Source organism: Trichosurus vulpecula, chromosome 8 (genome assembly GCF_011100635.1).
Source record: "Trichosurus vulpecula isolate mTriVul1 chromosome 8, mTriVul1.pri, whole genome shotgun sequence".
NCBI classification, from domain to species: domain Eukaryota; kingdom Metazoa; phylum Chordata; class Mammalia; order Diprotodontia; family Phalangeridae; genus Trichosurus; species Trichosurus vulpecula.
Genome location: NC_050580.1, coordinates 158,824,109 through 158,847,287, shown reverse-complemented (window position 1 = coordinate 158,847,287; position 23,179 = coordinate 158,824,109). Strand labels below are relative to the sequence as shown.

The 23,179-nt window shown below is 39.7% G+C and overlaps 1 protein-coding gene across 1 annotated transcript; it reads left to right on the top strand.

Annotated features, from left to right (window-relative positions):
- Positions 1–1,782: 1,782 nt before the first annotated feature.
- On the top strand, positions 1,783–22,738 carry LOC118828734 (neuronal acetylcholine receptor subunit alpha-7). Its single transcript, XM_036735576.1, has 5 exons — positions 1,783–1,950; positions 5,147–5,341; positions 8,647–8,733; positions 10,678–10,787; positions 21,662–22,738. Exons 1-5 carry the CDS (start codon positions 1,896–1,898, stop codon positions 22,178–22,180), a joined length of 966 nt encoding a protein of 321 aa, XP_036591471.1. The 5' UTR covers positions 1,783–1,895; the 3' UTR covers positions 22,181–22,738.
- The last annotated feature ends 441 nt before the right edge of the window (positions 22,739–23,179 follow it).

The following is a 23,179-nucleotide window of genomic DNA, read 5'->3' as shown; positions in this document are numbered from 1 at the left end:
ACCAAAGCCCTGGATGCCCAAAGGTTTTTCCTTATTAATCTTTACCAATGGAAGGTTTGCTTTCATTGAGTTTTTAAAAAAATAGTTTTCAACATTAATTTTTAACAAGATGTTGAGTTCCAAATTTTTCATCCCTCTTCCCTTCCCAAGATGGCAGCAATCTAATTTAGGTTATGTATTTCATTGACTTTTGATAGAAATGATTCACTTATTGCTCTTGGCTACGTGTATTTTTGAAGTTCAGATAGTTTCTGATAGCTTTTTAAAAAATCGAACTTGAGATATTTTGCTGGTTTCTGCTTTGAAAACTTCAAGGTTTTTTTGTTTGTTTTTGCTGTAGTTTGTTCAGCAGGTTTGGCTTCTCAGCATTGGCTCTCCTATAATCTCTCCCATGATGACTTTTCTATTCTGTGCATGTGTTTCTTCTTTATGCTTATTTGTAGCAACTCACAGTGTAAGGGTTGAGTCTTTGGAAGCATTATTCAGTCATCACCAGCAAAGAAGAACATTGATTATTCAGGTGGATGGAGCTATTTTTGGATATAATTGCTTTTGGTTTCTCATGGGAATTTGACATACTAGTCCTAATTCCTTTTTTCGGAGGAAGGAGTAGGAGTAGCATAAACTGATTGTCCCATTCCAACCTAAATTGTTAATTGTTTATGCCCTCAACCATCATTTTGTCCATTTCTCTGGCTCCAGGCAGGGCTACTTTTAAACCACTCCAGACAGGTGTCATTTCTCCTCCTGAGAGCCCTAGGGGATGTCACTTGGTAACCAATTCTGTATTTAACAGGCCCTGTCAGGAAGAAATTCTTAAACCTAGTCAAAATCCCTCCTTTTACAATTTAAGGCCATTACATCTTGTTTAGTGCTTGTGGGATCTGTGCTAGTTGCAGTGACCTTGCATATATTTCTAGCTAGAAGATTGATTTCTCAACTTTTTCTTCCAAAGTCATTTTTAGCATGTCCCAAAAGTCTGAGTGCAGTTTTAAACCATTAAAGCTTAAGTGATTAAAGCTTAAAGCTGCACTAAGACTTTTGGGACAGCCTGTGTTTCAACCCTCTAATCATTATTTTTTTGGGTCCCCTGGATTTTTTCCAGTTTCTTTACTTCTTAAATTTTGAAGTCTAATGCTGCAAATGAGAGTGGTTGAATAGACCTATTTTGGTCAGGTGGTCATTGTTCAGATAAATGCCTATTCTTTTATCTTACTATCTGCAGAATATATTCTGGGAGCATTTGATTAGAATAGAATTGTCATCCCCAACTGAATCTAAAAACATAGAAATACAGTGAAGTGTTTTTTTGTCTTAGAGATTTTTTAAAGAAAATTATCGTTTTCAAACCAGAAAGTTTTCTATGTAGTCCTGTCTGGAGGCAGGTGAATGGACTAGATAACTTATCAAGGCCCTTTTAGTGCTGAGAATCAATGATTTGGACATCCACATATCCCGAGTCCCAGATAATCTGCTCTGTGAAGAGACTATTAACATCAGGAAGAAAATAAGCAAGGTTCAGCTTATGAATCATGGAATGAAGAGCTTTGCTAACGGAGGAAACCTCATAAATATTTTAACATGGTGCCCTCTAATCCATCCAGCAAGTTAGCAAACATTTAATTTCTTAAGGTACAAGTGATGGATCTTGTGCATGGCTCTGAAGCTACGCACCATGAAACCCATTGTGTCGTAAGGACAAATTACTAGACCTGAGTTGGGATGATGTAAATGCTGCATTGACTTCTTATTTTCCCTTTGATTACCCTTCAATCAATCTAGGCATATTCAAGAGCTCATGCTACATTGATGTGCGCTGGTTTCCTTTTGACATACAACAGTGCAAACTGAAGTTTGGGTCGTGGTCTTATGGAGGATGGTCGCTGGATTTACAGATGCAAGAAGCAGATATTTCTGGCTACATCTCAAATGGAGAATGGGATTTAGTTGGTAAGCCAATTGCATTCATTAGCATAGGGAATGCAATTAATTCATAGTACAAATACAGAATAATAGCATGTTCTCATCCATACTGGTCTGAAAAATCTGTGCAAGCAACGCTTCAACTTATTAAGAGCCTGGCATGTTGTCAGTACTTTTTAAGGTTATGTGATGGATTCAAAAGAAGTAGAAGACTCAGGCCTTATCCTCATGCATGCTGTCCCCTTTCTAGTTAATTTTCCAGACTGCTGCCAGATTAATATCCCTAAAGCATGATGTTGGTCACGTTGTTTCCCAGCACAAGAAGCTTCTATGGCTCCTTCTTACTTCTTAAGATTAAATTCTCTGGCATTTAAGTCTCCTTATAATTGGGTTCCAACTCATCTTTTTAGATTTATTTCTCATTTCTTCTCCTCTTACAATCTATATTCCAGCCAAACCGGACTTCTTGCCATTCCTGTGTGCAGCATTCTGAGTCTCATCTTTGTGTCAATCTCCATGCATGGGATGCTTTCCCTCTTTATGTTCTCCTCCTCTTGAAATTCCTAGATCTGGTCAAGGTTCGGGTCAAAGGCCACCTCATCATCCATGAGCCCCTTGGTTCTCAGTGCTTCCTCCCCACAATTTACATTATATTTCCTTCATGTATTTTTTGTATTTAATTGTTCTGTATATATGCTGTACTCACTGCCTCACCTCCAGGGCAACTAGGTAGCTCAGTGGATTGAATGCTGGGCCTGGAGTTAGGAAGCCCTGAGTTCAAAATCCACTTCAGATACTTACTAGCTGTGTGACCCTGGGCAAGTCACTTAACCTCTGTTTGCATTAATCCAGTGGAGAAGGAAATGACAAACCATTCTAATAATCTTTGCCAAGAAAATCCCATGGACAGCATGGTCTACAGGGTCCATGAAGAGTTTGACATGACTGAACAACAAAACTCCCCCTCTGATCCACCAAGATGTGAGTTCCTTGAGGGCATGGACTCTTTAGCTTTGGTCTTTGGGTTTCTAGCCCTTATAACAGTGCCTGGCACAAAGTAGTTGCTTAATAAATTGAATGAACTGGATTCTTACCATCTAGTCAAAGATATAGACATGAAAAAACTAGAAAACATTTTCAAGTCTTTATATGAATTATGTGATTATGTGGTCAAGGAAGGATTATCATGAAATAGGTTTAATTATGGAAGGTTGGAGGCAAATCTGGAGCTGGAAGTTTAGAATTTGACTACATGAGAGGAAGAGGAAAGCTATTTCACTATGGGGAACAGAAGGAACAAAGCCAAAAAGATAGTAATGAACAAACTGAGAGTAAATGCCTGGCACATAGTGGGCTCTTAATTAATGTTGGTTGTTTGATAGTTTAATATCAGGTTGAATAGCTCATAGGATCATAGATTTAGAGCTAGAAAGGACCTTACAGATCTTTAAACCCAATCTGTTCATTTTATAGATGAAGACACTGAGTATTGGGGAGGTTAAGAGACTTGCCTAGGGTTGCACAGCTAGTAAATGAGATAGGATTTGACCCCAGGTCTTCCTGAAACCAAGTCCAGTTCTGTACACAATGCCATGCCATCCTCCCATAAGGTAGCATTAATTTCTGAGGTCCCAAATGGTAGGTGGAGGAATTGGGATTAGATCTTATGGACAAGCAAGAGCTATTATAGGCACCTATGAAGAAGGGTAAAAGGACAAAAGTATTGTATTAAATGATTGTTGTGTCAGAAGTATATGGATCAGAGGAGGGGAGGGAGTTAGAGCTTGGTGAGTAGCTAGGGGGCTATTGCAGCCTTCACTGAGTTAGAGCTGGGAGGGACCTCAGAAGTTATCTTGTAACAATCCATTTCCCTGATTTTACAAAGGAGAAACTAAGTCCCAAAGAGAGGAAATTACTTGCCCAAGGTCACATAGTAGCATAGTTGGGATTCAAACTCAGTTCATCTTGAAATAAATCCAGCATTCTTCCCACTCTACCATACTGCTTGCCCGGTGTGATGGGGTAAGGACTTAAAGTAGGGTGATGAATTTAGAAATAAGGAGGAAGGGCTAGATTCTGGAAGGAAAGAAAGAGGGAAGGAAGGAAGGAAAGAAAGAAAGGAAGGAAGAAAGAAAGAAAGAAAAAACAAAGAAAGGAAGAAAGAAGGAAGGAAGAAAGAATTTGGTGATTTATCAGATAAGGATAGGGTTGGGGGAGGGGAGGAGGCAGAATAAAGAGAAGCAAGTTTAAATTAAAGGGTTGTAAGCCTAGGAAATCTTAGAATGGTGGTGATGTGTTAACAGAAAATGGAAAGTTGAAACTAGAAGTGAATTGAGGGAGGAAATTCAGTTTTAGATATGATTTTCTAGTTCTCCCAAAGCCCAATAAGCCCTGTAAATTACTACTTACATCTTAAATCCACTGAAGTAGAAAAGCATGTATATGTCATTCATTTTCCACTTTCTACCCCCTCTTGAGGATGGGAAGCAGAACTAGAATAGAGAATCACAGGGCCATCACTTTAGATTTGGAAGAGACTAAATGGTATTTAGTTCAACACTCTCATGTTACAGATGAGGAAACTGAGGCCAAAACAAGTTAGTCAGAAAGGTAGTAAATGACAAGGCCAAGATTTGAACCCAGGTCATTAGATCAAATTAAGCTGGAACTGAAAGGAGGACAAGCATTTTTCTTTTGAGCTTTTAAATGTCTGTGCTATTTTTAGTTCTTTGATTTTTGCCTTCCCCCAAAAGTATTAGAAATTGTAACATTAATAGGTACCTGGCTCTCATTCAAATATCTGATGGAGTTAGTCCTCTCCATTCATTTGCAATTTTTTCTCCTCAAAAAGCAACTCTCCAATTTAGAAAAGATGCAGGGGATTATTAATGGGAATGGGAGCAACAGCTTATAAACGTGGGTGATGGTGTGCATATATGAATTTAAGGGAACTAAAATTTAAGATGGAGTACAAAGAGCAAAGTGTATTTAATGAGGTTTGGATTGAGGCAGTGGGAACACTGACAAAATGAATTTTTTGGACTCTACCAATCTGTTCTTGTTTTTATTTCTAGATTTTCTAAGTGTACCTAAAAGAGAAAAAAATAGGATTAGAAATAAATGCTTTTTCTCAAGAATGAGACCTTAAAAAAATAAGATCAGATGTTAGAGATAACACAAAAGGATTTTAACAATTTATTATTTTTCCTTCTTTTCCACCTAGAAATTCCTGGAAAGAGGAGTGAGAGATTTTATGATTGCTGTAAAGAACCATACCCAGATGTAACATTCACCGTGACCATGAGACGCAGGACGCTCTATTACGGCCTTAATCTTCTCATCCCGTGCGTGCTGATATCTGCACTCGCCCTATTAGTGTTTTTGCTTCCTGCAGACTCCGGAGAGAAAATCTCACTTGGTAAATACCACGAATAGATTGGAAGGGGGAATTCTCAACCCAGGGAAACATTATCAAGGAGGGGATAATAGCTTTATCATGGATGTAGGACTCCTGCTGGTCAGAAAAGAGGCAGCGTACTACTTTGTCCAAATTAAGAGAGAGTTCACTATTTGAAACATAAAAATAACCCCAAATACTATTGTGCTAATTGGTTATTACATACCTCCCACAGTAGGTAGCCTTGTGGTCTGAGGGGCCCTTACTCGGTATGCTTCACTACCATAATGAGGGGTTCTGATTTAGGACATTGATTAGATGCTATATCTGCCAGAGAACCATGAACTACCCTTCAGGCACCACTGAATGGTTAAAGATATGATCCTCTTCTAGAGCCCTTCTCCAGGGTCACACCAGAATGGAAATAAAAACCTAGGAGGGCTACATTGTGAGAGGAACTAGAGAAGTAATGGTGCTTTTGCCTTTGTGTCCTGTTCCAGCGTTCCTCATGCTGGATGATACTGGCCTCCCAACAACATTTCTCATCTATCATCTTCCATTTTCTGTCTTCCTGCCTTTGCGCAGGCTGTCCGCCATGCCTGAAATTTACTTGATCCTCATTTCCACCTTTTAGAACTCCTAGTTTCTTTCAAAGATCATTTCCTACATCCTCCCAGTTGCTAGTATGTTCTTCCCAATTATTTAAATTTATTTTGTATGTGTTTTGCATTTATTGATCAGTGTACATGGATCAGTATACATAGTTATCCTGTTTGACCCCCCTTCCACTCCCTATCCCCTAATAGAACCATAGCTTCTTGAGGGTAGGGACGGCTTTTTTTGTTTGTTTGTGATTTAGTCTTACCCTCAGCGCAATCCCTGGCCCATAATAATAAATACTTGATTAAATAAATGAATTAATTGTTAGTAGCCAATCAAATGTCCTTTTCTTCACTGTGTGGTAATCAGAAAGGAAACAGTTAAAGAATTAAGAAGTTAGAAGTGCTTTGATTGCTCTAAGATAAAGAGGAGAAAGCATTTTCATAGCAAATTACCATTTATTCTTAAGGAGGTATCCTACACAGACAGACCTGCATTTTATCTTGGACATGCTTCTGGGATGGTTGATTGGTTGGTTTTCAAATGTGCTTTTTGATTCTATTTTATTCTATTACATATAGAGAGAACTTGTCTCAGGGTCATAAACTCAAGTTTGAATACTGCTTCTAAGGATGTAAGTGAAATGACTAAGCAACAAAAAAAAAAATGATACTGACTTTGTCACCCTGGGCAAGGTCGCTTAACTCTTCAGGGCTCCCACTCAACTCTCTAAGACTGTAGGTCACAGAGAAGGTGCTGATCTTCACTTGGAGTTTTGTCCAATAAAAAGTCACAGTTTCAGACCAAAATCAAATGTTCTGATCCTTCTCCAAGGCCCCTCAGTGGTGCAAAAGTAACCCTGAATTCTTGGGGGCAATGCCAGAGAAGTGGAAGTTCTAGAAAGACTTTGAGTGTGGCCCAGGGACAGACTGTATGCTTATCATAACAGCACCGGCCTTGGTAAATCCAGGCAGGTTCATCTCCACGTGAACCACAGGGAGATGAATTTCTTGGCTACAGCAATTCGCTGTCTGCTAAAGTATACAGGGTTGCAATCTGTATGGATGGAATGAGGAACCACGCTGACAAAAATCACAAGTCCTTAAAGTATTGAAGGATTATTGTTATTTTTGGAGGATGGTTTCAACCTCAGGTGAGTTTTTCTAATAAGCTTGAGGGAGATATTTGAGGAGATGGGTAAAAGGAATTGTGCTTTCCTGGCCATCCAATCCGAACTGAAAGAATTGTGACAGGCTCTCCTCTTTTTTCCTTGCACACCTGCAAATGATAAGTTCTTGAAAATAACAATTAGATAGAATCAGAGACTCAAGAGCTAGAAGAAAATGCATAAATTAATCCAACTCCTTATTTTACAAGTGAAGAAACTGAAGCCCAGAGAGTATCATTGACATATCCAAGGTTGCCTGGAGAGCAGAGCAAAGGACTTGAATGCGGGTGGGTCATTCTTATGGAACTAGGGACACTCCATCTCCTGACTCCACGTATTTTCTTTGGCCATCTACCATGCCTGGAATGCTCTCTCTCCTCATCTCTGCCTCCTGGCTTCCTTCAGGTCTCAATTAAAATCCCACCTTCTCCGGGAAGCCTTCCCTGATCCCTTTTAATTCTAGTGCCTTTCCTCTGTTGATTATTTCCAATACAGCCTTTGTAGAGCTTGTTTATACAATGTTGTTTGCATGTTCTCTCCCCAACTGAACTGTGCACTGCCAGGAAGAGACTTTTTTGTATCCTCAGTGCTTAGGATAGTGCCTGGCACATAGTAGGTGCTTAAATGTTTATTGAGTGACAGAGGTCTATGAACTTGTTAAAGAAAAAGCATTTTGGTAACTGTATTCCAATAGAATAGATTTCCCTTATAATCCTATTTATTTTATTTTATGCATTTAAAAGCATTGTCCTAAGGAGTCCATTGGCTCCACCAGACTACCAAAGGTGTTCACGACACAGATGATATTACATATGTATATGCATATATGTAAAGAATCTCTAAAGCAAAGCAAGTTTGTTAAAATCTCGAGATAGCAGAAAATAGTTTTATAGAGCTAAGTTTAAATAGATCAATGGAACACTCTTACTATGGACCATTAGCTGGGGCATCAAAATGTCTTAATCATAATAAAATTTTCTTCATACTGATGTTTTTTTCTTAGAAGGATTTTTATAGACTTAGGGTGTCTTGGAACTACAAATATAAATTCTAACATTCCAGTATAGCAGCAACCATGCTTTTAAATTATCCTTTCCTGGCCTGAAAGAGTAACTGTGTCCCCAGAGGATATAACTTGCTTCCAGGGAGTGATTTAGTCCCTTTGGAGAATTGAGTCCAGTGATAAGTCACTTGCCAGGTCGTTTTCAAATAGTGGAGGGTCTTTATGGCCATATAACAAGGAAGAAAATTGGAGAGATTCCCAGTGAAGTAAATAAAGAAGGAAAATAAATAGCTTGAATTTTTTCCTATAGCACTTTGAAGTTTCAAAAGCAGTACCTTCACAATAACCTCAAGAGGTAGGGAATACAGATTTTATCATTCTCATTTTTTATAGATGAGGAATCTGAAACTCAGAGAGGGGAGGTGACTTGTCCAGGGTCACATCGATAACACATGTCTTGGGAACAGTTATTCTAAATGAGGGATAATGTCTTCAGTTCTTGGCAAAACTTCCTCCCTATCCTTCCCTAATACTGCACTGTTTGTTTTGCTCTAGGAATAACGGTTTTACTGTCTCTCACTGTGTTCATGCTGCTCGTGGCAGAAATCATGCCTGCAACGTCCGATTCAGTGCCATTAATAGGTAAGGCAAAATATGCAAGAGGTTGGTTAGGGAGATACAGAGATAAAATTCTCCATTGTCCAGTATATCCCAGCTAATAGGAGGGCTTGGGAAGATTCTGCTTTATGGACAGGGGAGGTAGTGCCTTATAGTGGCTGGATGTCCTGAGTTTGGACTCAAGAGAAACACCGAGTTTCCTGTTCTCTGACACTTGTTAGCTTTGTGACTTTGGGCAAGCCACTTCATTTCTATGTGTCTCAGGAAGCTCACTTGGACGTCTCTACTAAATCATAATGGTGAGAGTTACCAAAGCTGATGAAGGCACAGATCTTTTGTGTATTCCTGTATACTTTATGGACATAGGGAAAAAGAGCTAATAAAACTATAAAGTGAAATTGGCTACTTTTGTAGGGTTAGTCCTGCAGGTTTTTTTTAAACCTGATTTCTTAATAGACTTTAACTTCAGATTGTGGTTCAGTCATTTTTCAGTCATGTCCTACTCTTTGTGACCCTATTTGGGGTTTTCTTGGCAGAGATCTTGGAGCGGTTTGCCATTTCCTTCTCCTGCTCATTTTACAGATGAGGAAACTGAGGCAAACAGGGTTAAGTGACTTGCCCAGGGTCACACAGCTAGTAAGTATCTGAGGTCAGATTTGAACTTAGGAAGATGAGCCTTGCTCACTTCAGGCCCAGCACTCTATCCACTATGCTGCCTCGCTGCCAAACAACTATAGAAAGGAGTAGGCGATTTGGTTGTAGACTCAAACTTGGGTAAGTCGGATCTTAGATTTAGAGCTGAAAGAAACTTTAGAGGTTATTTGGTCTAGACCTCTTTTTATAAATGAGGGAACTGAGGAGATCAGAAGTGGCTCCTCTATGTAGAAAGTGGCAGAACTGGAATATGAATCTGGGTTCTCGGACTCCCCTTTCTGTTCCCTTTCTACTGCTCTACACTACAATGCTGCCAAATAGGTTTTGTTGTTTTATATTCTTTCTACCTCTTTCACTTCCTACTCCTCTCACTTCTGTACTTCAAATATTTCCGTTCTGTAGTCGTTGTCAGGCTGATATCTACCAAGTCCTCTTCATGTCCACTTCTGCTGAAGGAGATTCCCAAATTATGCAATAACAGTGATAATAGTAATAATCATGAAAACTTATGTTTATGTAAGCTCACATTTCAATCGATCCCATCAACGCTGTGAGGCAGCTGATAACGATGATGATGATAGCTAGCTTTTATATAGTTCTCGGAGGTTTGTAAAATGCTTTAACGTAGGTTATCTGAGTTCTTCCTCTTAGCAACCTTGTGTGGTGCAATTTTACCATTTTACAGATGAGAATACTGAAAGTGAGCAGGTGGAGTGGTGGACAGAGTGCTGGACATGGAGTCAGAAAGTCCTGGCTCTTAGACACCACCTGCATGATCCTGAGCAAATCATTTAACCTTAGTCTTGTCATCTGTAAATAAGGATGATAATCGTAGGTTTGTTGTGAGGATCAAAAGAGGGAGTATTTATAAAGTGTGATACGAATCATTATTAGCTCAAAAATTATCATTCCCATTTTAATAGACGAGGAAATTCCGTTTCAGAGAGGTTAAGCCACTTGCCAAAAGTCATTCAGTTAATGACTAGTAGAGTGGCATTTGACACCAGGTCTTCTGATGCCAAGTCCAATGTTCTTTTCATTCATTAGGTCTGTTTTCCCTGCAGGTCCCTGACTCTCTAGGCTCTACAAGCAGGGCCAGCCTCTGTATAGATGCCAGGGGCTGTGTCATCTACCAGGGGCATGGAGCTTAGGAAGGTCATTGCTCCTCAGAACTCTTCTTCCAACTAATTGGGATTACTTGCAGCAAATGAAAACAGTGCAGCTCAGCCTGTTCTCTTTATTGTTGGTGCAGATACTCACTGAAGAATTATGATGATGACTTTCTATGGCTAAGTGGCTCTGTTCTCTCTGCAGCTCAGTATTTTGCCAGCACGATGATCATTGTTGGTTTTTCTGTTGTGGTGACGGTCATCGTTTTGCAATATCACCACCATGATCCTGACGGAGGAAAAATGCCGAAGTGGGTAAGTCAGGACTCCTAAAACCTGGATTCAGGGACAGATCTCTCCTTAAAAAATATTGGTAGTGTATGAGCACTTCCAAAACCCCATTTACATTCTGTCTATCTGAAAGGACCTACTTATATTACTGTATTTGATTTAGTTCTATAGGCTCTGATTATGAAGGATTTTTTTAAAGTCAGAAATAGGCCAGAAAGTCTACATTTGAAGGAATGTTGCTCTTCAGATTAATATTTTTTGGGGGAGAAAGCTATATGCCTCGGCCTAGTGATACAATCAATATACAACTGAGCAAAGAGGGAATGTGACTTCTCTGCCTCTTCTTCAAAGGATATTACTTTAGGTTGAAACTCTGCATTCTTCATTCTTCCACCCTCAACGCTCAATTATTTTCCTGTCCTTCCTCTCCACAGACCATCCTCCATGTTTTGGACTATTTTGCTATTAGACTAAGCTCATAATTCCTACCTGTTTGTCTAAATTGGTTGCTTCACTGAACGCTGAAATCTGGTGTTGACCAGCCTCAAACATTTTTGTTGACATAATTTGTTTTTGCCTCCCCTTCATTCCCAATATATTCCTCCCCACTGCCATCCCTTATAAGAAAGAGAAAAAAAGAAAGAAGAGGGGAAGGCATTTCAACAAAACTGAATAACACAGCTGTTCAATCTGCTGGCATATGCTGTATTCTGCACCCATAGTCCCCCACTGCTCTAAACAAGGGGAGGAAGGACAGTCTTGTGTCCAGTCTTTGTCATTATAATTAGTGTTCAGTTTTTATTGTTGTTTATTATTCTTTCCTTTTGCGTTGCTGTGTACATTGATTTTCCTGACTCTCCTCACTTCATTTTGTGCCTGTATATATGTTTCCAATCAATTGATCAATGAGCAAGCATTTATTGAGTACTTACTGTATGCTAGGCGTCAGGGTTACAAAAACTGTGCCCTAAAGGAGCTTACGTTCTCTTAAGGGAGAAACCTGGACACATAAGTATTCACAAGATAGAGACAAAATAAACACAAGGTGAATTTCAGGGAGGCGTTAGCAGCTGCGGGGGATTAGGAAAGGCTCCATGTAGAGCAGAGATTCTTAACCTTTTCTGGCTCATGGACCCCTGTGGCACTCCTGTGCACTCCTCAGAATAATGTTTTCAAATGCATAACATAAAACATGTAGGATCACAAAGGAAACCACTTATACTGAAATGCAGTTATCAAAGTATTAGAAAAATAAAGTTCACAGACCCCAGAGTAAGACCTCCTGAGGTAGATGTCACTTGAATAGAGTTTTGAAGGAAAGAAGGATATTATAGGGATGGGAATTCATTCTAGGCTTTGAAGACAGTCAGTTTAAAGGGGCAGAAATGGAATGTCTTGTGTGAGGAACGGCAACAAACCAAGCAGGTCTTGGCTAGACCATAGACTGCTCACAAAAGGGAAAATCTATAAAATAAGGCTGGAAAGATAGCGTAAGGTGAGGTTTTGAAGGACATTCAAGAGAAGCCCTTATATTTGATCTGAGTTACAATAGGGAGGCACTGGAATTTGTATTAGGTAGGAAAATGACAGGGTCATTTTAGAAACATCTCTTTGGCAGCTGTGTGAAGGGTGATCAGAGAGGCGTGAGGTGTGAGGCACAGAGAACATTTAAGAGGCTATTGTAATACTCCCTGCAAGAGGTGATGAGAGTTTGCTTCTCTAATAGCCATGTTTGTCATTGTTCACAATGCAGTGATCTTCTGTTACTTTCATGTACCGTGATATATTTAGCAATTTTCCAACTGATGGACATCTACTTGGTTTCTAGTTCTTTGTTACTACAAAAAGTTCTGCTCTAAATATTTTAGTGTATAGGAGACCTTTCTATTTTTTTTCTCCTTGGGGATAAGGCAAGGACTAGTCTTTTGTTCTCAAATTGTTTTTCAAGTGTCACCGGAAAGGTTTTGGGGCCCTAAAATCAGCCCAAAGGATCATGCAGCTGCCTTGAGGTTGCTAGGGGTGGAAGGACTTTACTCAGAATCACGGCTGCTTCACAGACATCCACCTCTACCTCAGGACTATCTCAGAGTTTTAGCTTAGCCAGAGAGAGACCTAGGAAGACAGCTTGAAGGAATAGAAGGGATCTAGCAGTATCTTGTGCCTAACAGTGGGTTGGCCAGAGGTTCTGCTCACCCATTTGCATGTCCTTATTCTTCTTTGTTCCGCCACTCCCAGTGTATTTTCAGTATCCATGCCCAGATAAAGTAGAATAAATATCACATAGGTTCTTACTCAGAATTAGAGAATTTCAGATTTGGAAGGATCATCCATAGCCGTCATAGCATCTTTTGTACAACATACTGGACAAGAGGCCATCTAAGCTTTGTTAGGAGACCCCTCCCCCCTAGTGAATGAGGACGTCAAAGGGAGCTTAAAACTTTGAATCAGGAGGTCATAGTTAAGAGTCCCAGCTCTGCCACTCCCTTGTTCTGTGACCTTGGGCGACTTGCTGAACCTCTCTGGATCTTGGATTCCTCATTTGCAAAACAAACAGGTTGAGTTAAATGAACTTTAAGGTCCTTCTAGATCCAAATATTATACTATTATTATATTATACTATTCCAACAATGTTATCATTGCCCAAAACATAAAACCATGTTTTGGGGGAGTTTTGTTTTGGACTGTTCTTTGGGGCCAGCATAGGATTACAACCACACAAGTAAGACAACCTCATGACTCCATAGTCATACCTCATTGTTTGGTTTTATTTTTACTTTTACTTTAACCAAAGAGTGAAATGGTATTGTCAATTTGATTACTCACCTGGCACTTAATAACTTTCGGTGTTTCCAAAAATCAAATCTATTCTAATGGCTTGGAGATTTGCCACCTGTGAAAAGCATTCCCTCAAATATGGCACATGCTTTGAAGGTGATTCCATAATAAGAATTACAAAACTCTGTCAAACAAGAACAAACTTGATAGAATAAGTATTTGGCCTCCCAAAGTGACTACTTTGGACATTGTATACAAGATGAACTTTGAACATTTTGAACAAGGAGACAACTTTAATTTGGATGTCTAAGTTCTACTATTAAGAAAAAACATCTATCTCATTACATTTTAGTAATACCTTATATAGTATACCTTCCTCATGAATGCTCTGGGCAATGCTCCCTGTCTGGGAAAAACTCAGCAATCTGGGTTTTTTGGTTGTACTCTTGGGAGCTCCAATACACTTTGAGAGGTTGCCTCAGGGGCTTTTGTTTCAGTTCAGTCTTCATAAAATTGCTTCTTAGTTTCTTGAAACCTATGGAATGAGAGAGGTAGGTTGGGAGGAAAGGGGAGGCTATGTGGACTGCCTTGTTTTCCTTAAAAGTCCTCTCACCATTCAGTTATTCCAAGTCTACCTGGGGTAATTTGGTCACTTCCCTACTCATTAAACTCTAGTGGATCCCTATTACTTCTCTAAACTTCTCTGACATTTAAAGCCCCTTATAACCTTACCTTTTCCTATCTTCCTAGCCATGTTGCAATCCACCCCTGCCCCACTTTATGTACACTACAATCAAATCAAATTGGTCTTCTTACTATTCTTCATACATCGCACTTTGTTTCCCATCTCTGTGACTTTGATTTGGTGATTCCCCATGCCTGGAAAGCACTCTTTCCTCACCCCTGCCTCTTAGAATCTTTAGTTTGCTTTGAGGCTTAGTTCAAGTGCCACTCTCTACATGAAGTTTTTTGTGATCCCTGCCCCTAGCTGCTAGTGCCTTTTCTCTCAAAATCAAATTTTCTTCTATATATATTTTGTATATGCTTTTATGTATATACATATATATGTATATCTTGTCTTCCTTTACTTAAATTGTAAGTTCCCTCAGGACAGAGATATCCACCATATATCTATATCTATATGCATTATATATACTATGTATATATATATAAATGCACACACACACAGATATGTATATGTGTATGTATATGTGCATGTATATGTATGTACACACACACATAGATATCTTCAGCACTTAACCTAGTATTGGCACATGGTAGGTGTTTAATAATAAATGCTCATTGATTGATTGGAATGACTCTCAAAATCCAACCCCCGCCCCCCACCTTCAATAATTCACTATCTTCTGGTTCCTTCTCTGGTGCCTACACACGATCTAACTCACTATACTGCTTGCTAGACCCTACTATTTCTTTAAGGTGTCTTCCTATATCTCTTTCTGGCTGAGCTAAAACTCTGAGGTTGCCCTGCGGTAGAGGTGGCTGACTGAAGCAGCTGTGATTCTGAGTAGAGTCTTTCCACCCCCAGCAACCTCAAGGCAATCGCCAGATCCCTTGGGCTGATTTTAGGGCCTCAGAACCCCTCTAGTGACACCTGAAACAGTTTTGAGAACAAAAGGCTAGTCATTACCTTGTGAAAGCACATCCCACATAAACGTGTTTGCTGCCTGATAGGACTGATTCCTTCCTTTGCTCCATCCTGCCTGGTTTTTTATCAGTCTCTTTCTAAATATTGTAAAAACTGTTTGTAGTTTGAGCCATACTTTAATTAAATGTGTGTGCTTTTAAGGCTATAGTCCACATTTGCTTTTCCATTTTTCTTGTCCACGTGTGTCAGCAATAGGTCTTTAATGCCCTTTTCTTTGCTAGTAAATGGAAATGCTTCATATTCTAATTACGCAACTAAATATTCTATGCTAAGCTTGGTGGGCAGCTTTTAATGAGGTTATAGAAACTGCTACGGCAGGCAGACATCACAGTGAGGACCTTAATCATCCCTAGGATCTTATGTTTTAGTGCTGGTCCTGAATTCCGAAAGCCTTATTAACCAAATTTTCTCAATTGGGGTTTCATTTCCTGTCAAAGTCCTATAATGTAGTTTGTGCCACTATTGTGCTCCTCCAGAGGTTAATGCTGCCACTCCACTTCAACGAAACTGTGCTCCTTAGTGCCCTCCACACTCCATTCACACATGCCTTTGCACTTAGATGAGAATGAACAAGGAGGCTAGCCTGATGAGGTGCGTGACATCTGACACAAGTACAAGGAGCCTGTTGTCCTGACAAGTTATTATTATTTTATTTATTCATTAATTTATCTATTTCATCCATCCATCCATCCAATCTATCCATATCTATTCATCCTTCTCTCTCTGTCTCTCTCTCTTTCCCCCTCCCTCCCTCTCTTTTTATTGCAATATACAAACATGTACTTGACCCTACCCTAACTTCTACTCTATTTAGACTAGTCTCCTCATTTCCCTGGAAATGTGTCTTGTTCATTGCCACCTCTCTGCCATGATTCATATTGTTCTTCCCTACCCGAAGAGGCATTGTAGCAAAGTGGGAAGGGCATTGCTTCTAGAATCGGGGGAATTGGATTCAAATTCCATTTCAGATACTTCTCTTCTGTGTGACCTTAGGCAGGTCAGTTAACATTTCTGAGCCTCAGTTTCCTCATTTGTAAGTGGAAAAGGTTAGATTAGGTGGCCTCTGAGGTTCATTCTAGCTCCAGATCAGGAGTTATTATCCTAGGGTCTGTGAACTTTAAAAAAATTTTGATAACTGTATTTCAATAAACTGGGGGCAGCTAGGTGGCACAGTGGATAGGGCACTGGGCCTGGAGTCAAGAAGCCTCATGTTCCTGAGCTCAAATCTAGCCTCAGTCACTTACTAGCTGTGTGACTCTGGGCAAGTCACTTAACCCCCTTTACCTCTGTTTCCTTATCTGTAAAATGAATTGGAGAAGGACATGGTAAACTACTCCAGTATCTTTGACCCAAATGGGGCCACAAAGAGTCGGATATGACTGAAAAACAACTGAATAACAACAAATTTCTTTGTACATTCTATGTATTTTAATTTATGCTTTAAAAAACATTATTTTGAGGAGAGGTCCACAGGCTTCAACTAACTGCTAAAGGGGTCCAGAACGCAGAAAAGGTAAAGAACCCTGCTTTACCTCCCATGCCCCTAAAGTGTTCTCCTGCCCTGTTTCATCTACCTCATCCTATCCGTGTATCTTTCACAAAGCCTCCCTCCTTCATAGATACTCCCAACTGACATCTTTGAACTTCCATTGTATGTGATTATTATTGCCTATATCACAGATTTAAAAACTTTACAATGTACTTGTTAGAAGCAGTATGGCATAATAGATTGAGTTGAGCATTGAGTCAGGAAGACCTGGGCTCCCATCCTATCTCTGATACTTACTAGTGGACTCTGTGCAGGTCACTGAACCCTGTGTGCCTAAGAGATTTAGAACTCCTTGGAACTTTACTAAATTATAGCGGGTGGTGATCTGTGTCGACAAAAGTAATTTCCACACTGGGAGTTCAAGATGCTGATGAAACCTCAACTCCTTCTTGTAGCACATTGCCTAATGTATCAACAATCCAGCTAGCAGCTGCTGTGGGGGTGTAAAGCCAACAACAACCAGCTCACAGAATGCTGTAAGCCCAGGTCCTTTTCATCTGCTTTACTAAGGAAAGCAACGTTAAGGGGTTAACAATCTTACTTTAATCCAGTGTACAAATATCATTTACTTAGTTCAGGGGAAAACACCAGCACCCTGAATTACAGACCAAATACTATTCATAGTTATCAACATCTGAGTCTTCAGCCGGGGAGCTCATTACAATGGCTGGCCCAGAGTAGAGTCACGCACCACTGCTGCTGTGGCTCAGCGCTCTGAGAGAGAATGTTAACCTCTGCGCTTATATATCCTGTTCAGGGCCCCGAGGGCCCAGACCTCACCCAGGCTGGGCATGGAAAAGTTCCCCACCCCCAATATCACATCAGATACAAATCAATGACTCCCAATTGTCTCAGTGCTGAGAAATACAAAAACATCCCACTTTTTCTGTCCCATTCAAACAAAGGTCAGAATCATTAAAGGTCAACAGCAAAAAGTCTCACCTTAATTACTATTACACCTAATTCTCTAATTATTTTTTGTGAGTCTTAGGTCCCCAAGAAGATTTTTAAGCTATTTGAGGGCATGTCTCATACTTTATTGGTATCCACCATTGGACCTCCCACACTGTATGAAATACTTAATAAAAAGCATCATAAGTTTTACAGCTGAAAGGGACCTGAGAGTCCAGATTTCTCACTTTTCGAATGAGGAAACTGAGGCCAAAAGAGTGGAAGTGACTTGTCCAAGGTCATACAGATAGTAAGTAGCAGAAGTAACATTCAAACTCAGGCCTTCTGGCTCCCAAATCCAGTGCTCTTTCCACAAACCATTATATCAGCAGGTCGATATACACACAATTCATGTGAAAATGATGGAATTAGGGCACTAGGACCTAGGATAATGACTCATCCATATTTCACCAACCCAATAAGGCTGTCCAGAAAAACCTTAATTTATAACATATGTTTATTGTACACATCCAGGCATAAGTACATATTGAAACTATAGTGAACTGCAGCTGAAACACTAAACTCAGAGACAAAGGTCTGTTGCTTTATCTGGTGCATGGTTCTGTTTATTTTCTTATTGGAAACATAATAGCATCCTAGGGAACAGTTGCAGTTATCTGTTATTTGAAGATGCTATTGTGGGATGCTATAATATTATGTGACATTTGTACGGAAAGAAGCTAGACTATAACCCAGGAAACCAACACTGGCGAACATAAGCAGCATTTGATAAGTGTCAGGAGGATAATCTTGCCTGTTGAGATGCTTCAGCTTTGAAAGGCAGTGAGTTAGTTCATGGAATTCAAAATAAAATCAGCTGGTTGAATCCTTTTGAGATTCACTGTCCCACATTTCAGGGAGTATATCAACTCTAGGAAGGAAGGAAGAGGAAAGGCTCCTCCACACTCCATCAGGTGTTCAGGGTATACTTTTTCTGGTGCCAGGTGGAATTATATACACATACAAGAGTATCTTTGTCCAGGCATTGAACAAAATGATGACAAAGAGCCTTCTGGGAGGCAGTTAGTAAACATTTATCTGGGCCTTATTTGTTATGCTAAGTTCTGGTAAAGAAAGGTAAAAAATAGTTCTTGTCCACAAGGAGCCTACATTCTAATAGGAGAGACAAATGGAAAATAAATATATACATTCATGAGATATGAACCATCTACTTTACTACCTGGAGAAATCCTAGAGGTATATGTAGCAATTTTTTTTAAACCTCCACAGAAACCCAGAGGCAGCATGTCAGAGTAGATAAAAGGCTAGCCTTGGAGTCAGAAAGATATGAATGTAACTTCTGACTTTGACACACACTGGCCATGTGACCACGAGCAAATCACTTAACAACAGGATTCCTTCAGGCAACTCTTGGAGATGATGTTACAGATGTACAATAGCTGAGCGTTATTGGTTGACGGAGCTTCCACAACAAGAATTCTCTACCTCCTCCTAATAAAACCATGAATCAAAACTCCATCAACTTTTGGAGAATATGCCTCTGTATTTTAATTCATGACTGTTCTCAGAGATGGGTTCTCCCCTTCACTTTGAAATAGAGCTGCTGTCTTTAAAAGATTGATCCATCTTCACTCACAGATCTTCCAAATCTGTTTTTTGACTAACTGGTGAATCAAAAATGCAAAGTTTTTGCTCAGTTAGAATCTTTCTTGTTTCTCTTTATGTGGAAAGTGAATCATAAAATATGAAAATCCCCCTTCCACCACCACCGTTATAGAAAACTAAGGTAGGACTAAGTCATATGGTTTGGTGATACTGTTGGAAGACTCTATTTCAAAACCAAAATCTACTCTTCAGCGAACATTGTGAAATCCTAACAAACTGGCTGAGCTTAAGGGAAATTTTACTATAAATGTAGCATTGGGCAATGACATTTGGATTATAAATATGAAAGAGAAACATTTGGATTAGCTTTTGAAATCTGATTTGGTGGCTTTAGGAAGCCTGAATTTGAATGGAAGCATCTGAGTTTCCTTGCCCTCTCTCTGTGATTGCTATGAAACAAGAGAATGAAAGTTAATAAGTTGAAGATTAAAGGTTTGCCCAATCTAGAGCTTTTCTTTGCCCATTTCCTTCCTTTCCTCCTTCTCCTCCCTTCCTCCCTTTACCTTTCTCTCTGTCTCTTTTCCTCCCTCTTCTCTTCTTTTCTTTTGTCTCTTTTTTCTTTGATCTTGTTGAGAGTTGTTTATTGAAATAATCTGATAAGATATCATAAAAGTAATTACCAGCACTGAATGTGCTGCATATCCAGGATTCACATCTTCCTAGCTATAGCTCAGATGGGAAACAGGTATTCAATTGCTGAATAAAGCTTTGTCTGTACCACAAAGTAAAATGGACAACCAAAACGGTTATTTGATAACTGTTTGAAAATATCCCAATATATCTCAAATAATATCCCAAAATATCTCGATAAATTTGATAATTTAGGCAAGAGTTTTTTATAGCTAAATTATCTAGATTATTCATTGTTTGGCATCCTCCCTTCAATGTTGTAGGGAACATCTGGATAAGGAAATTCCCTTTACTGATGCAGGTTGGTACCTTGTCTACAATTTATGTGATAATCTGAATTGCTTCTAGGAGAGGTGTCGTACACACAGCCCATAACATTCACAAATGTGGCTCCGAACCAGATTAAAATATAGTTCCCATTTGACTTTAATGTGCTGATATGTTAATAAAAAAGAAATATATACCTGTGTGGTTTTGTAAGTTGATTTGTGGCCCACAGGGGTCCTCACATACAATTTAGTGGCCTCTTTTTCTGTCTGAGTTTAATATGACTAGCTTACAGCACTCAGAGGTTAAGTGACCTGGCCTCCAGAGGCAGTAAAATCTGGGTAAAAAAATTTCACCTCCCAGTGCCCTAGGCAACTCTCTAAGACTTTAAGTTGAAAAACAAATGTCATTCTGAATTAGTGGAAGGATTTCCCTCACCAAGAGCTCCATATACTCTGGAGTCAGAAGACCTGTTCAAGTCTCACCTCTATACTTATTTCCCATGTAACTTTGAGCAAGGCACTTAACCTCCATGGGCCTTAATTTCTTCACTTGTAATTGAAAGGTTGGATTAGATGACTGATGGCCCTTTCATCTATCTAGATCGATGATCTTATGTGCAGAATAAATGCATTTTACATATATTATATCATTTCAACTAAGTAACTTCAACTTTCTTCCATTGCATATAGAATTCTACCATAGGCTTAGGGACCAGTTTATAGTTAATCCAGATAGGTGCTACACCTCTAATTTCATTTGTATAAGAACCTCCCAGGTGAGAAAATTCTCTTTACCAGTGCAGGTCAGCATCTTCTCTGCAACTTATAATGTTAGAAAGCTGCCCAGAGCACTAAGAGGTTAAATGATTTGGCCAGGGGCACATGGCCAAGTATGTCAGAGGTAGGGACATGGGCTCTGAGGCCAGCTTGCTACCCACGAGACCACACTGCCTCTGTCTAATAAAACTGCACTGAAATTAAACATCCTCAATTTCATTTCAGAAATATCACATCCTACGTGTTCCCTCAGCCAGATGTCTTCTTTAAGACAGCTTGTGCCAGCTCTTTGCTAGACTACTGGCTTTCTCAGAGAAAAATTGTTGCATCAAGGCTACTGTTATATGTTGATTTTCATTCATTTCTCTCAACTGGCTCAGCAGTCATGGCCTGTCATCCCCGATCACGTATATAAAATCAATAGGGCATAGGAGAGATTAGATTCTGTTTCCCTCTAGAATTAATGAAATGTCTGTTTGACTTGGGAAGCACACTCATTTTTTCCCTATTATATTCCAGCAAATTTCACTTGGGAACAAATATTGACAGATTTGTTTCAATCAGTCTGTCTTTCAAGTTCAGGTTGTTTTTGCTCCATTCCCAGCATGCATAAAGGGCTTGGATCCTAATGCACTCTGCATATCTTTCCTAGACCAGAATTATCCTTCTGAATTGGTGTGCCTGGTTTCTGAGAATGAAACGACCAGGAGAGGACAAGGTCCGCCCTGCCTGCCAGCACAAGCAGCACCGATGTAGCCTGACCAGCGTGGAGCTCAATGCCATGTCAGGGCAACCAACCAGTAATGGAAACATGCTCTATATTGGCTTCCGTGGACTGGAGGGGACGCACTGCATGCCTGCTAGTGACTCTGGGGTCATCTGTGGGAGGATGACTTGTTCTCCCACTGAGGAGGAAAATCTCCTGCACAGTGGGCACACCTCTGAGGGGGACCCAGACCTAGCTAAGATCCTGGAGGAGGTCCGCTACATTGCCAATCGATTCCGTGACCAGGATGAGGAGGAAGCTGTTTGCAATGAGTGGAAGTTTGCAGCCTGCGTGGTGGATCGCCTATGCCTGATGGCTTTTTCAGTCTTCACTATCATCTGTACCATTGGGATCTTGATGTCAGCACCAAACTTTGTTGAGGCTGTGTCTAAAGATTTTGCTTAACCTAACACTGGTTTTAATCCTGTCATGCTTGCTATGTTGGAAATATATGGGGCAGAACTCTGTTTTGGCTTTGGTGAGATTTTGGGGTATTGATCCCATAACATCATTGAACCCACACTGCACAGATGTATCATTATTATCAGTATTGTTACCTGCAATTTCCTATCCGTAATACGATGATGATGGCTTTTATCCCATCAGGTAGTCTGACATGTAGAATCATAGACCTTTTTAAGGCTAGAAGGGACTGGATGTTTTAGGGTTGGAAGGCATCTAGTCATTTCATCAACTTCTCAGTAAAACAACACTTGAAGCGTCCCAAACAGCTTAAGTATCAATCCCATATTTAAAGATGGCCAAGACTAAAGTCTCTTCACCAGTGTCATTGTTAATGCATGTCTGCATGTCACTTGCCCCAAAGGTCTAAATTGACTACACACAAACTGGTTTGAAAAGAAATCTAAATTAATTAAATGTAATCAAATAGCTGGCTATTTTAAATGAATGAGTAAATAAGTGGTTGTTTGATGGGATTCAACTCCATTTATTAATTTTTCCAACTCATAGGATCATAGATTTAAAAACTTCAAGGGAACTTATAAGTTTTCTAATCCAGTCTCCTCATTTTGTAGATCAGGGCACTTGAGTCCAAAGTTAGGAAGTGACTTGTCCAGTCACTTAGGTAGTTAGTGGATGAGCCAGGATTTGAACCTGTGTCTTCTGTCTCCAAATCCAGTGCTCTTTCCAACTCAATGTGAAGGGGTCACTACATGTACAAATTCCTTTAACTGTACTGACTGACTTTTAAACGAGACAAATTAATAGCTGAATTTGGAAAAAAAACCTGCTTTTAAAAAAAAACTTTTTTTAAAGACTTGTTCAATTGTTAGCAAAAGATTAACTCTCCTGGTAAAGCAAATCAAGACAGTCAAATTATTTTTTTTTGGTGGGGGGGGGACATGGAACACAACCTGAGTGTGTCTATAAGCTGCTTCATTA

Excerpts from the sequence above, each read along its gene's own strand:
- LOC118828734 (XM_036735576.1), top strand. The coding sequence starts at position 1,896 with ATGCAAGAAGCAGATATTTCTGGCTACATCTCAAATGGAGAATGGGAT. Across the intron at positions 5,342-8,646 it reads CGGAGAGAAAATCTCACTTG|GAATAACGGTTTTACTGTCT; the intron begins GTAAATACCACG and ends GTTTTGCTCTAG. Across the intron at positions 8,734-10,677 it reads CGATTCAGTGCCATTAATAG|CTCAGTATTTTGCCAGCACG; the intron begins GTAAGGCAAAAT and ends TTCTCTCTGCAG.